A 13,468-nucleotide genomic window follows, 5' to 3' on the forward strand; every position below is an offset into this window, starting at 1 on the left:
GATGATCTACCCAAACTAATCTTTAAAACTGAAAGTTCTGATCTAAATCAATGTAGACTTAATATAAACCCCTATAAACTGTATTGTGTGAACCTGTCATTGCTTTTTAGATAAAGAAAATATGCCTATTGTTTTATGCAAACTAACCACATCTGAGCTTCCGCCAAAAGAGTGAACTCCTTTAGATGCCTAGGAGAGCAAGCTAAATTCTTTTAAAAGAATTTGGATAGATATAGTGCAAAACAATTTCACTGTTTAAAAAACAAAAGTGGGGCAGACTGATCTTTTAATTTAGTTTCAAGCAAAAGGAGAACTGCAAGCACGCATAATTAATGGTACCTAATTTCCATCAAAAGCAAACTACAGCATGTAATTGTTAAATAACTGCTAGGTTTCAAGCCTGAAGTGAAAGGAATCGTCTCTGCTGTTTCACTAAAAAGAAATCAAAAATGCTTCTGCTACGATTACTGAAAGAAAATGCTTATTATGGTTGTAACGCATCCTCTTGTTTCTACATCTTCCCAAGATCTTATACACTCACTGCTATGTTTTCTATGTAAAATATTGGTAGCACTATAATAATAATTTATAGATAGTTGCAAGTTTCCCTCCCAAAGTTATACCAGCACAAAACTCAATCTTTTCTCCTACAGCTGCCCTTCAGCAGTTTCCCTCCTAACTCCAGTTGAACTGAAAACAGAGACAAACCAGTCAAAACCATCCCTGAGCTCTGCTGACCAGAAGTGTAGTTAGTAATGACGCTAGCAGGGGTGACACGTAGAACGTGAAGAAAAAGAGCATCTCTTCATACCCATTCCAAACATCAACTGATGAAAGAGTGCAAAAAGACCATGCTGAAGCTTTCTCATGTTTAAATGTGAAAGTTAATAATCTCCAGGATTTCTTACCAGCTCTTTCAGATTTTTCTTTCTGTTCTTTTAATTCCTCGCCTTTTGTAGTTATTTGTTTGATCCGAGCACGCAGTTGGGCTATCTCCTCCTCCTTCATTTCTAATGTTTCATGCATTTGTCGCTTTGTCTCTGCAATTACCATGCCCTATGGAAAAGGTCCTTGTGATAAAAAGCTACCAAATAAATAAAACATACAGCTAAAACTACATCAAGCAGGACATAATCCATGTCAGGAATAAACTTTAGTCTGTTACTACAAGACCAGGGATTGTGGTATTTTTCTATGTCAGTAAACAGAAAATGTTAACAAACAGAAGGTAAGAATACGGATTATTTTGAAAAGTAGCCAAAATTTGCCTAGTGGTGAAGAGAACTCCAAGTTATTCCAAGTATCAAGACTGTGATAAAACCACCCCCAACCTTTAAGGTAGAAAAACCTGGGAAACTCTTCACATTCCTAAGAAACTACAGTTACTTTTCCTTCATTGGTCATTTTTTAATTCATTTACGTTGTATCTCATTTTCATTAGCATTTGGGGTTTTTTTGTTGTTTTGTTGTGTTTTTTTTTCTTAAAGCTGGCACTGAAGAATGTATTCAGCATAATTGCTCCATCCTAAATAACAATATCTTGCAGTATTACATATAACCTAATAGACAAATACCCTAAAGTATCTATACAATAAAATTCTCAGGTAGCTTAGGTCATTTGCTCGTTAAAATATAAACCAAATTACATCATACAACTAAGAACAGCTTCTAATACCAAGAAGCTGGATATTTTGAGTTTTAAACAATCTTCTTCAAAAACTACACAGTCTAAAGAAATTTTTTTTGTTTACCTTGTCTTGTTCTAGCTGCTCAATCAGATTCTTTGCATCCCGCAGCTGTGTGATCAGTTTAGTCTTCTCAGCCATATGAAGGTCCTAAAAAAAGACCCCGACCACAAGTTTAAAACACTGCCAACTGTAAGAAAATACCTTCTTCTGACAAACAGCCTGGGTTTGGCTCTTACCCTGCACTATGCCTTGGAGAAAGAGCACAGAACAGAACCCAGGGAAATTAAAGCAGGCAGCTTTAAATTACTTTTAAATCTCCCAGTGCTAGGCTGCCTCATGGCTTCCATAATAATTCATATATCTGAAGGCTTTGTTACAGCCACCACAGTTCTCTCATGGATGTCAGAGTTGCTACAGTAAAATGGGCAAGAAACATGCCTAAGGCACCTGCATCGGCTTACAAGAGGATCTCAGTAATGCAACGTAATTACTCATTTACTGGCCTTGTTCTGGAAAAGGTCCTAAAATATTCAAGTCTTTCAGAGCTCTTTCAAACTGGGACAGTGCTCAGAGACAAAGACAGGGAAGGGAATCTGATCTCCAGAACTGAAGTTGAGTACAGCTATACTTCTCACATTTTCATGTTTCCGTTACTATCAGCCACCTTATTTTCGGCCCACACTCGGCATTAATGACCTTAAAGGAAAACTGAGCAAAATATTAATTTAGCTTTGGCACTGCACTTACGTTATCTTCACTATGATGTGCTCTCCACTGTCCTGCCTTTCTGTGTTTTCTGTTCATTTACATAATTGACGCTGCTTCTACTATGTTTTAAAGGTTTAGCTCTGCTCTACTTCTCCCGCTTTACCTCCTGTCTTCTCTGCTCGGACAAGTCCTTTCCTCACCTCAACTTCCCACAGCTATTTTTTTCCTGATACTATTTTGATGGTTATTCATACAGTAAAGTTTCATACCCTTCTTTACAGCTTTTTGAGTAATCGCTCAATGTGTTCATTCCAGGTTGGTTCTGCACCTTTAACTCCAAAAAAGTACAGGGACGGTTTGTTTAATGGTCTGCCCTACTAATAAATTTTGGAACTACTGGAGTTCTTATCGTGTTTTAGCGGCTACCAATAAAGTTAAGAGCTTTTTCCATACCTTCATTTTCTCCAGTTCCTGAAGCCTCTCTTCTAACTGTTCTTGAAGCGCCTCTTTCTCGTTGGTTAATTGGGCGCAGCGCTCCTTATGTGACCGAATCATCTCCTTACAACGTTGCAGCAAGTTCTCCTGGCGCTTCACTCTCTGATTAAGAGTTTCCAGTGTTTTAACAGAATCTTCATTACCCTCTACAAGACAACATACCAACATTATCATACGCATACCACTTCCAAAATGTAGATCTGCATTCATCATTCACATTCGGGGCAACTCACAGGTCTCTAAAGAAAGTTGTGCAAAATCTGCGCAACTAGTGACTACTGTAACTGCCAGAAATACGCTACACATACACAGAATAGTAAATAAAGTCCTTCACCCCAAATTAATTCACAAAACCCCAGTTACTATACAAGCTTCAAAACCAAACTATTATTCAACAAGGTTTTCTATGCAATTAAAAAGTCATCATGATATAAAAACCTGCATGCTGCTGAAAACAGAATATTCACCAGCAGGAAAAAACGCGAAGCAAAGCAAATCAAATCTCTCAAATCCCAAGCACACAGATTTCTGCTTTCCCAGGGTTAGGTATGACATTAATTCTAAAATATCCAGGTTGGCAATACTACACTCGGCAGGATAAAGGCCACATTTAGTGTCTTTCCGAGCTGTACTTCTCTCTGTACAAGTAGCACATTGGGTAATATTTTACTGCGTGTTCTGCTCTGACAGTCTGGAGGCTGTAACAGCACTTGGCCTAAAAACAGGATCGGACAAATTCAGAGGTTCAGTTCACGACCATAAGTCTTACACGCTATAGTCCCGAAGCAGATTCCAGCACAGGAAACATCTTGAACCCTGATTCTTAGGGACTGGATACTTAAATTATTTCCTAAACACTAAAAAATACATGGCGTTGGATAAGAAAATCTCTGATCTAACCCTTCATATCATCCTAACATAAAAAAATCATGGCAGATGCTGAACAAAGATCATGTCAAGATGCATGTTCACCTCTGTCTGAACCCTACCTTTTATGAATGACACTTTCATTATTTATCATCATTATTATGTCCCTTGCTCGGTAATCAAATATATACATTACTGGGAGTCCCATAACTCAAAAAACCTCCTGATGTGAGGAACACTTAGATTATTCAATAGCATGAATATAAAAATTGATCTTTTACTTTGACTTTTTCCTGAGAAAGAAAAAAAACCCCAGACAATAGACTGGCAACTGGTCTCCTCTCTGAACTCCAGGGATAGTTCCTTGCTTATGGAGAACAGAATCTCTTAATCATATTAAGTGGAGATAACAACAATGCCTACCAACAAAAGCAGTAATTACAATACTATCTTCATTATTGACAATGGCAACATGTATCAGGATTTGAATTCTTATGAAATTTTAGTATCTTAGAAGAGTTATCCTGTCCTCTAGCTGCCATACTGTTTTCAAAACAATCGTCTCCTCCTAGAAAATATATCCTTATTATGACATGTTCAGCCCTAAGTACTGTTACTCCACCCTAAATAACAGCAGGCTTATTCCCCCAAATTTAAGATCTCTTGAAAAAGTTGCAATACCTACCATTGCTTCCTGATTCCACAGTATTTTCTGTACCGATTTCTTTTGATGGACTTAGAACTTGTGGTTCAGATTGGGTATTTGGATCAGGCAATTCAGTGCTTATCTGACCATTCTGTAACCTCTGCTTCAGCAACGATACCTAAACAAAATGTTCTTTTTGTTAAAAAACCCAAGGATACTAAGTAGATCATGTTTTCATCTTCGAAACTAGTGTTAAATAAAATTTGTATCAGCAAATAGAGAAAGTAAAAATCTGAGGTTTTTTTAGCATTTTTTTAAAATCAGAATTGTTTCCAATTAACAAAAATGGTACTATGAGTGGAGAAAGAAAGATCAACTAAGCAAAACACATAAATTTTGCCAAAGCGATTTTAACTCAATCTGATAACATTACATCCTCGATAACAAAGACATTACAAAGGTATTTAAGTGCAGATCAAACAATCATATTTAACATGAGTGAGATATTACAAAGGTATCCTCTACCACAAAGATGCACTGAATTTCTAGATAATCAGAAATTCTCAAGCAGCTTTCCAATATTGCAGCAGTTATAAAACATGGACATGCATTATAGGAAATACATAACTTTTTTTTTTTTTAAAGTAGGAAGAGCTGTTATAAAGTACATCTGTTGGGTAAGGTACGTTACCTGAGTTTGCAGGACACTGATAAGTTGATCCTTTTCTTCTAAGGAAGCATCAAATTCCTCTTGGAGATGTTTCTTAGCTTGTTGATCCATCTGGAGCTCCTGAGAATCATAAACAAACTTGTCTCAAATGAAAACTGAAATGTGAATTTAAGAGGCTTATCAAAATATTATGAAATAGCATTAAAAATACATCTTCACAGTTGTGACGCAAGAACCTAGTGGATATGTCTTTTACTTTGCAACATTCCACACAACATAATAAGAACATCCCATTATAATACCAGCATTAAAACAGCAAGAGTCTAGATTTGATACAAAATAATCACGGATTCTTTCTTCCTAAAAATAAGTTTGTGTAGGGATCACTTCGTGTCTGCTCCTGAAAAGTGTCTTCCATGCACACATTTCTACTGGAAGTTGAAGACTGTACTTTGTTAAACTAGATTGTTCACTTAGTCACCAGATTAAATCAACATAAACAGCAGAAATGTAAATTTCTCTTATGCTCATTCCATACCCTAGCATTCTAATATGAGAAACGCCATTTATAAGCAAAGAAAGTTGGCCTTTTTGTTACTCAAACGTATCTCAAATCAGAAAGCCAGAGAATGCCAAAGAACTTAACTATGTGGCTTTATGTGCTACTTACTTGCATTCATTTGGCCAAACACCTTTAGAAACTTGTAGACATTGCCTAAATGTATTAGTAGGATCTACAAAATCTTATAGTGCCTTAGGGAGGTTTCTTTTTGCTTTAAAGATTAAATATTTTAATTTCTTTAAATAATTATTGTTCTAATAGAAAATAAATATTTAAGTTAATTCACTTCTAACTGCTTATTGACAGAATCAGAACCATAAACATTTCATGCATGCAGTATAAACAATTTCCTAAATTTGCATTATTTTTTTTTTCATTTATATATTTACTTCATCCATATGTATCTTCCCAATGATTTACCCCAGGAAATTAATGCTTCTATGACCATTATTCTGCAAAGATCGCTTGTACAAAAGCAAGCGCCACCCATAAACATGGTACTGTTATAACCAGGCAAAGACAGAGGACGACAGAAAGAGAAAGAAAGAACGAAAAAGCAAACAAGAGACAAAACATAGGGTACTGGATGCTTCCTGTGTTGCTCTCCCTTGACTGTGAATCTTGATTTTTATGCTCTCTTACCCTCCAACAGTGAATCCTGGCCGTCACAGCTGAGCCTGATACCAGCTTTGAGAACTGCAGCTGTGTGAGCTGAGCCTGCCCAGCCGCGCACAGGCAGGACAGCGCTGGAAAGCATCACGGGGAAAACTACTCCTCTCTCTTCCCAAGTAACTATATCCACTTTCTAACCCTGCATTGCCTCAGGTTTAACAGTTACTGATCACACTTCTGCCTTGTGCTTCTGAGCTTCAGAAGCAATTCCTTCCAAGCAAAGCCAAAGCAGCTCAGTGCAAGAACAAGTGCCAAAGAGATTTGCAGAAACCAACACGGAAATAGTCCTCTTTAAGTCCTGAAGTCCCTTCTGATCCTTGTCTGAGAAGCAGAACGCTGAAGACTGCTGCTGAGGAATTACTCTTAACAGGAAAAAAATAAGGTAATAAAAGACACGTTGATTTCCAGGGACTATTTCACACTGTCAACTTGGCCTCAAAAGAGACAAGTTTATTCTTACATGGCCTTCTTAGAAAAAACTTGTCTGATTCAACATATTATGGGGAAAATGGACTGTATGATGAATAAGAAGATTTTAAAAATTAATTTCTGATAACAAATTATTACATCAATGAATGATCTATTTTGTACCATTTTAGCTTCCACAATGGAAACGTAACGTTTTACCTGTAAGTTTTCTTTTAAGTCTGTTTTACCTGATGCTGTAACATTTGGGCTTCTAAAAGACCAAAAAATTATTTTTTGAAGTTTTTCAATTAATAAAAAAAAGGGAATTTCAGTGTTAGATTTGAACGAATCTTTAAATCTACAAGATTTAGAAGAGTGAAGTTAAATTTTACACCAGATATATATAAAATTTTATATATATAAAAATCAGAAATATATATATATATATGAATCAGAAAGACTGTGACAGCAGAAGTGAAAGATAAGTATGCACACCCTTTTGCACAATCAAAAGCTTTAACTCTGCTACATATATGCCTTCCAAACCTTACCAAGTACCAATAAGCTGGAAAACTAAACCTACTGGAGCATGAAGATATAGACTTAACACAAAATGAGCTTCTATCATTTGACCTTGTAGCGAACTGGAAAAAAAAAAAAAAAAAAACAAAAAAGACATTGGCAAGCCAATTTTGTCAGTAATGTTATGTTTTCCCCTCCTATGGGCTGAGAGTTTAGCTTAGGACAGGGCGACAGCCCAGGTGCGGGCTCTCAGACGAGCACAGCAAACCCAGCGCTCTCTCCCACTGTTCTCAGCTGGTGGGGGAGAAGCAGCACGGATCCGAACCAAAATGCTGGCACACACAATTCACAGTCTGCTCACCTGGATTACACCCCGCATCGCTGAAGCGGAGCGCCCCACAATTTGCCAGTGACCTCTTTTGAAATGACTGGCTGCCTGACTGGTCACACAGGGGCACCCCTTGCGGGTGAGCACGAGCCTCAGGTACATGCACGTCCAGATGCTCACAGTCACTGTTCCTTGCCCTCAAGGGACCGACCTTGGCCCCTGTCTGCGGGCAAGATGCACAAGCTGCCTGGAGCTAGTCTGCCTTCAGGCAGAGGTGGGACTTTGCCACGGTCTGATGGCTCCTGCAACCTCCTTGCCAGCGCTACTGCTCAGCACAGCACATGCTAAAAACAGGAGAGCAGCCACCGAGAAAGCCCGTGGCTTTGAGCGAGGTGGTACCCAGCCCCCGAGTGAGGCAAGATCATGGGCAGAGAGGCCCTCAGACACCCGTCTCCAAACCTGATGCTGGACTAGGTCCTGGGGCAGTAAAAAGGCTTCAGCTTCACATTCTGCTTCACTAGGGTTTAAAAATAGGGATTTTGTGAGCTTGCTTTTTTAATTTGCTCTGCCTGGTAATTTGTACATGCCTTTTAATTAAGCCCAAGGTGTTTATTATCAATACCAAATACATGAGAGCTTCCCCTTTTCATTTCACTATAACGTAAGGAGACAATAATCATAACACAACCTACATGATTTTATGATTGAAATCAAACTATAGTACAAATCCATAAAAACAATGTAAATATTATAACTGAGATCAAGATGAGCATTTTTTAAAATTTAATCCTAATTTTTTTTATTGATAGTCATTAAAATATTTATTAAAAAGTGCTTATTACTTGCATTTGCCTAACATTAATATTTCTTAATACTAGAAGAACAACAAATTGCACAGGGACAGGTACTGCTAAGGCCCAACAGTAGTGCAAGAACCACACACATTTCTACCAATTTCACAATGAAGAGAAAAGCAGTTCAGTCAATATGATGAACTGAAGAATTGTCTTAGAGTAAGACAATAAGGTGCTGAATGGGAAACAAGTCGGAGAAATAACCCCATATAAACAAATTAAAACAAGCAGTAAAAAAACCCTGCTGCGTGATAGAAAATATTTTGTAAAGTGAACAAAAAAAATCAAAAGGTAGGCAGAGAAAGATGCTATGTATGTGTGGTATAAAGTAAATATTCAATCAATAAAGGAATTTACCTCTCTCAGTTCTCCAATTCTGCGAAGTGCTTTATCCTGACTTTGACTCAGAATGCCCTTAAAAAAAAGGAAGAATAAACATCAGGCATATTTAATGTAACTTTATGTATAAAGTATAAATAAATTAATAGAATTCTATTTCAGCAGAAGCACTCATGATTTGTATTTCTCTTTCAACTCAAACTTGATGGGTAAATGTTATCATAAACGGCCAACTGTGGGTTGGCAATCTATCACCTGAATTCAGCTGATGCAATAAAAAAGGCTGGAGTACAATAGCTTCACAGTTATTTTGACAAACCAATATTAGCTTGGCTTCCTTAGAAATCCTAGCTAAGAAAGTGTCTTTTGTTATACACACACACAAAATATATTGTGTAAACACACACACAATGCGCTGAAAATTAAATCTGTACTTGCACTACACGTTTAAGATTCAGAGAAGCACTCAGGTAAGAGGATGAAAAGTAATGTTTACCTGTAGCTTCTTCTTCTCCCGCTGGATAACTTGATAAGCAGACACTAGCTAAAATATAGAAATGAGGTATAATGATGATAATGCATCCGCTTACAGGTATCAAAATAATTTGCTTAGTTGTATCACAATCTGCATTTTCAAACTCTTTACTTCCCTCGAGAAAGCTATTGTGACAGAAACATACTTAAATTTTCCCAGTGTTTCCTTTTTCCATTTATAAAGTATCTCCAATGTGTTAAAAAAATAAAAGCCGACATGAGAAAACAATGAGGTTACTCTGCGTTCATGCAGAGTTTTCCCTTCACTAAAAAGACCTCTAAGCACAGCCATGCTTCAATACAGGCAGTCAAAAACCCAACTGCATCAGGAAGTTACATCCCAGACAGCCCCTCCGCAGGGATGTACGTTTGTAAGGCTACACGTCCCAGAGAGCTTAGCTAAAATTAACTTTACCATGAGTATGCATTAAAAAATACACTTACAAGTCCAGCAAAAAAAGGTCTGTGTAATACTGAATGCTCTCATTCCATGTGCTTTGCACATACCCAGCAGACAAAGACAGACTGGAAGTGGACAATATTTCTCATTGTAAGCTGACAAAAGGACTTAATGAATAACTGCACAATTTAGTTTAATTAAAAATTTGTTCACAATTGCCTAAGCCGTCCAAAGCTGAAGTAGCATAATGGCACTTGGAACTAGAATATTCCATTTTCAAATTGCTGAAACATTAAAGGAAAACAAATCCAAAACACCAAAACTAGAAATCTCTAAGCCAAAAGATAGCTTCAAATTCTTATTTTGAATAAATTAGGATTTTTCAGTATTCCGTATTACTTTTAATTTCCGAGTCATACTTATCTTGCACTTAAAAGAAAACTAAAACTACCATATATTTTGAGATGCTAACTTTGTATCCTACTTTAAATGAGAAAAAAATTTTACATCCTAAATTCCCGTTATATACCGAAACTACTTTCTTCAAAGCTCCAACAAAACAATTTTTTTCCATCTGAATTAAAGAAACTCACCAAACCAGAAAAAACACAGACCTTTTTGATAAAGAAAATAAAGACTTGCTGGACAGACTACACCAAAAAAAACAAAACAAAACAAAAAACCCAAACCCAAGAAACACCACACCAAACCAAAACAAACCTACAAACTGAAGAATTTTCATTTTGGCAACACTGTTTACATAAACTTTTAAAAAATGTATCTTACTATACTAGCCAGAAGAGAATGAAAAATAAATGGGAGACAGCAATTCCTGAATTAATGGAAGACTACTGTTTTTTCAGGCATATGCTGAATACTGCAATTACTTTATACGTATTTTAGATTCCAGGGATTTTGACACTAATAGTCAAAAGTCTGCACAGGAATTTTTGTATTTGAGGGCAGCAAACGTTTAAATAACTGTAAAAAACAGTGCAAATGGCCAGTTTAAAATGCAAAACATACACATACTTTAAAAAAAAAAATAAAATCCACCACCATCACTTTTCCCAACAATTTGGAAAATGAGTAGTAAAACTATCATTGGTTTTCACTAAAATAGCAAAATAAATAGTTGTTGAATGAAATCCTTCCAGGGAATACCTGGATAGTATGGGAAATAAAACTTATTTATTGAAAACAAAATGCTTGCCCATCACATGTCCATGGAATACACATTGTATTGTATGTATACATACACTGTACTTCAAGAACAAGTTTCAGAAGAAAAGTAAATTTGCTGTCATGTGAGTAGAAGCCATGCTCACCTCTGTACTGAACTCCACCCCTTGCTACGGGCTCTCAGCAGAAACCATCATAGGCCTACTTTGCGTAACTACAAATTCATCCCTATTACTGACAACATGAAATTATTTACAAACAAGAGAAGAAAATTATTTGCATATTTAACTACCAGAAAAAATATTTGGCCCATCTAGGCCAAAAATAACAAGACTTACAACAATAACTTAACTTTCATGTTAGCTGTAAGTTGACCCGTTTGCTCCAAGCAGGAAAACAAAAAGATTATCCACTACCACAGTACCTGTTAGCCTCATCTTTTTCCCCTCTCCGCTCAGGTAAGTAGGTAACAACATTGCCTACCTCTGAGTATTTTCCCCTATAGTTGCCTAAACTGCGCTCCATTCTGCGCAGCCGTTGCAGCAACTGCTCTTTGCTGAGGCTGTCCATATTTCCCGGAGGCTCTTCTGTTTCACTTTCAATGTCGGATGGTGGATCAAAGGTGGGACCGGATGCATCCAAGTCCAGTCGATTCAATGAGTCTCTTGAAGAAGTTCGTACCAGGGACTCCTTAGAAGAAGAGCGGAACAGGGACTCTTTTACTGGGCTTCGGAACAAAGACTCCATGGAGGGAACTCGGAGCTGGAGCCTCTGGGCAAAAGACTGAGCGTCATTCAGCTGCAAAAAATTCAAAGCAAGTAATTACTTTTGCACTGCTTTTAGGCAGACAAACACACTAAAGCTCAAGAAACAGAGACGAGACCTGGGCAAAGAAACGACTATTACCTAACACATGCATGACACCAAACAGCTACCACTCCCTTAGAGGAATCAGCTCCTTGTGCAGAAAAATCAAGCATGCAACTACCAGATGTGGGCAATTTCAGACAGCAACTAAACCCAATAAACTACGGCTCCGATTTAAACTTCTAGAAGTATGTATTTCTGTGTAACCCCTTTGAAAAGTGAAGAATATGTAACTAAAATGAACAGTTGCATTTACCGTTGTCCCAAATTTTTTTAAAAAATTGTGACTCACTTGATGCTTTAAACAGAAGACTGTATTTATCTCAAAGACACAAAGATATTTTCCTACGATTAAGAGAACAAATTCATTGTGAAAGTCCTGGTATGATAGTTAGTTTTAGCATGCCATCTTAAACAGTTCTCTTCTCTTTTTTTATTATTTTATTTTAAAAGGCTTCATGATTTTTACATAAAATGCTACTATTGATTTATGCGGCTAAAGTACTTATGCTGTTCCACACCAAAAAATTCTGTGCCATGGTATTGTATGCTGCTGGTGCTACAGAAGTGGTTTGAAAGCATTACTGCGCGATGCTGCCCCCACAATCAAATGTTGGGACACACGTGCTAGGAGCCACTGCTAATCCCACTCCGGCAAGCTCAACTTTTTCTGAGATACACTGAAGAATGACCTTCACCTTTATCACTAGTGTCAGTTTTTTAAGCCTATCAATTCTTTTCCTTCAGCTAGAAATTAGCTTTCTAGCCAGGCAGTGTGCCCTCTGCTTTTGAAAGCGAGGTTAACCCTCCATATCCCGTGCTGGCTGTGTCCGTGAGCAACGAGATGCTCCTCAACGCAGGCAGCTCATTGTCAGATCCTGCTAACCTGTCCCTACAAAAAAAGCTCCACGCATCAGTGACAACACTTAATACCAGCTAATGGGATTATATACAAACAAAACATCCCGGTATCCTGACAGGCAAGTAGTTGTCATCCCTACTCCAGCATGAAGATACACATGAGGCACTCAAACCAACATAACACAAAGACAACAGGGCAGTGAAGGAGGAAACAAAACCCACCATACCTGCGGGGAGACTGGTTCACTTCCATTGTTTTCTGTGGATTTGGGAAGTGGTTTAGTCAAGTTCTGCAAGAGGAAAAACAACTGTGAGAAGGAATAGATGACAAGGACTGTAATTCACTTGATTGCTACAAACAGCATCTGTGTTACAAACAGCATCCTTGCCTGTGTTTTTAGTACTTTCTTTTGAATGTTTATTAAGATGTCTTCATGCAAACAAGCTAGTTTGTTAAATTCAAAACAGATTGCTGCAATATACAGAACTACAAAGCAGCTATGTGTGCATGGATTAGTATGAGACATCTGCAAATGCTGACATCTCCAATTAAATTATTCATAATGATTATTTATGTAATGTTTATGCACAAATCAAAGAAACACCAAAAAGACAAAATGATAGCAGGAAAAATCTAATTGATGACCAGTGGTGTTTACAGCCAACAGGAGTAAGAGTGGAACCGCACTGTCTTTCTCTGTTTAAGTACATTTTGGGGGGGCTGCAGGGGAAACGGCCTGGAAAAAAAGTGACAGTAACAGGCTGTTTAAGACTCCAAACAAGCACAGGAAGAAAATCAGACTTTCAGAAAAAACATCCTGTGCAAAATTTCACTTGTACATTCCTTTGCAATCCCAAACAAAGA

General features: G+C 37.4%; 1 protein-coding gene across 4 annotated transcripts in view; it reads right to left on the reverse strand.

The window, feature by feature from the left end:
- Positions 1-13,468, reverse strand: part of GOLGA4 (golgin A4) — a 71,702-nt gene that overhangs the window by 36,598 nt on the left and 21,636 nt on the right. For all 4 annotated transcript variants that reach the window (XM_063325552.1, XM_063325551.1, XM_063325550.1 and 1 more), the window contains 9 exons: positions 12,831-12,893; positions 11,359-11,673; positions 9,256-9,303; positions 8,778-8,834; positions 5,096-5,194; positions 4,444-4,582; positions 2,850-3,037; positions 1,752-1,835; positions 909-1,056 (listed from right to left, as the gene is read on the reverse strand). In XM_063325552.1, coding sequence (XP_063181622.1) covers positions 909-1,056; positions 1,752-1,835; positions 2,850-3,037; positions 4,444-4,582; positions 5,096-5,194; positions 8,778-8,834; positions 9,256-9,303; positions 11,359-11,673; positions 12,831-12,893 — 1,141 coding nt within the window. The remainder of the gene's footprint in view (positions 1-908; positions 1,057-1,751; positions 1,836-2,849; positions 3,038-4,443; positions 4,583-5,095; positions 5,195-8,777; positions 8,835-9,255; positions 9,304-11,358; positions 11,674-12,830; positions 12,894-13,468) is intronic.

This window comes from Chroicocephalus ridibundus, chromosome 2 (genome assembly GCF_963924245.1).
Source record: "Chroicocephalus ridibundus chromosome 2, bChrRid1.1, whole genome shotgun sequence".
Taxonomy (NCBI): domain Eukaryota; kingdom Metazoa; phylum Chordata; class Aves; order Charadriiformes; family Laridae; genus Chroicocephalus; species Chroicocephalus ridibundus.